This window comes from Arachis hypogaea, chromosome 20 (genome assembly GCF_003086295.3).
Source record: "Arachis hypogaea cultivar Tifrunner chromosome 20, arahy.Tifrunner.gnm2.J5K5, whole genome shotgun sequence".
Lineage (NCBI taxonomy): Eukaryota > Viridiplantae > Streptophyta > Magnoliopsida > Fabales > Fabaceae > Arachis > Arachis hypogaea.
Genome location: NC_092055.1, coordinates 120,789,155 through 120,790,815, shown reverse-complemented (window position 1 = coordinate 120,790,815; position 1,661 = coordinate 120,789,155). Strand labels below are relative to the sequence as shown.

The window sequence follows — 1,661 nt, the reverse complement described above, 5'->3', positions numbered from 1 at the left end:
TTCCAAACTAACCAAATCAATAAGAACACAGTCTAATTCACACAATATCACTATAATCATTATAGGGTTCACGAATTCAATAATCCACAAGGTTTTAACAGTTTCTAACCTTAACCACGAATCAATTTAACAAAACCCAGTGATTATTCGCTGTTAGAGTTTACCTAAACCATCAAAATCATACAATTCCTCATTACTCAAACTCTAAAATCACGAAATTGAAGAGAGAGAGAACTGGGTAAAAATGAAAATTTCTTACTACTTTATTCAAATTGAATTGAAGAGATTTTTTATACAAACACGTGGTCACTAACGACTCGTCAATTGAAGCTCCGGATTGAAAGTTATGGACGATTGAATTTTTGGAGACGTTAGGTTTTTCTCTACGTCGATTTCTCTTTTCTCCACTCCACAACGTGAATTTCCCTTTCATTAAGGGAGAAGTGGCTGAAGCCACTTATAAGGGAGTGAATGGGTTGGGCCTTGGGTCCGGTTCAATCCGTTCAGTTCGTTGGCTCGATCTTGGGCTAAAATCTTTAAAATTAGTGTCAAAATTTGTATTTTTAATATTTCTACTCCTCTAAATTAAAAAAATTGATTTTTCTAATTTTCTTAGAATAATAATTAATTTATTCGCTAATTATTTATTAATTTTTACGGAGTTTACATTCTACCCACTTAATTAAAAATGTTGCCCCCAAAATTCATATTTAGTTACCTGAAAATAGGTGTGTGTAGTCTTTCCTCATTTCTGACTCAAGTTCTCAAGTGTGTTCCTCAATTCCAACTCGACTCCAAGCAACTTTTATTAATGAGACTTCCTTTCCGCGTAATCTCTTAATACTAGTATCGTCAATTCGAACCGGAGTCACTTGAAGCGTCAGATCCTCTTTCAATTGAACTAATTCAGGTTCTAAAATGTGGCTAGCACCAGGAGTGTATTTCCAAAGCTGTGACACATGAAACATGTTGTGCAAATTTGAAAGATGCGGTGGTAGAGCTATCCGATACGCTACCGGCCCGATTCTCTTCAGGATCTGAAACACATCGTACAAGTTCAATTTCTTTCCTTTGATCACTCTACCCACTCCTGTTATTAGAGTAACTCTTAGGAATACATAATCTCCTTCATCAAATTCTAACGATTTCCATCTCTGATCAGCGTAGCTCTTCTGGCGACTCTGAGTGGTAAGCATTCAGTTTCGGATTTTCTTAATCTGTTCGGCAGTTTCAGCTACTAACTCAAGCCCTAACAAACTTTTTTTCCCGGCTTCATACCAACATAGTGAAAATTGCACTTTCTCCCATACAGAGCCTCATACGGAGCCATTCCGATGCTCGCATGGTAACTGTTATTATATGCAAACTCAACTAGCGGCATATACCGAGCCCAACTCGCCGGTTGGTCCAAAACGCAAGCCCTCAACATATCCTCTAGTTTGAATTGTCTTCTATGATTGTCCATTGGTTTGACGATGGTACACGGTACTTAAACTCAACTGAGTTCCAAACACCCGCTGGAAAGCTCCCCAGAATCTCGAAGTGAAACGAGGATCTCTGTCGGAGATTATGGTGGTAGGCACGCCATGCAACCTTACAATTTCCTTGATGTTCAAATGTGCTAGCTCCTCTAAGGTACAATCCATCCGAACGGGTAAAAA

The 1,661-nt window shown here is 38.4% G+C and overlaps 1 protein-coding gene across 1 annotated transcript; it reads right to left on the bottom strand.

Moving 5' to 3' along the window:
- Nucleotides 1-764: 764 nt before the first annotated feature.
- On the bottom strand, nt 765-1,196 carry LOC112786247 (uncharacterized). The gene has a single exon (XM_025829646.1). The coding sequence runs from the start codon at nt 1,194-1,196 to the stop codon at nt 765-767; it is 432 nt and encodes a 143-aa protein (XP_025685431.1).
- Between the last annotated feature and the right edge of the window lie 465 nt (nt 1,197-1,661).

Bases quoted from the DNA above. Each gene is read 5' to 3' on its own strand.
- LOC112786247 (XM_025829646.1), bottom strand. From the start codon at position 1,196: ATGCTTACCACTCAGAGTCGCCAGAAGAGCTACGCTGATCAGAGATGG.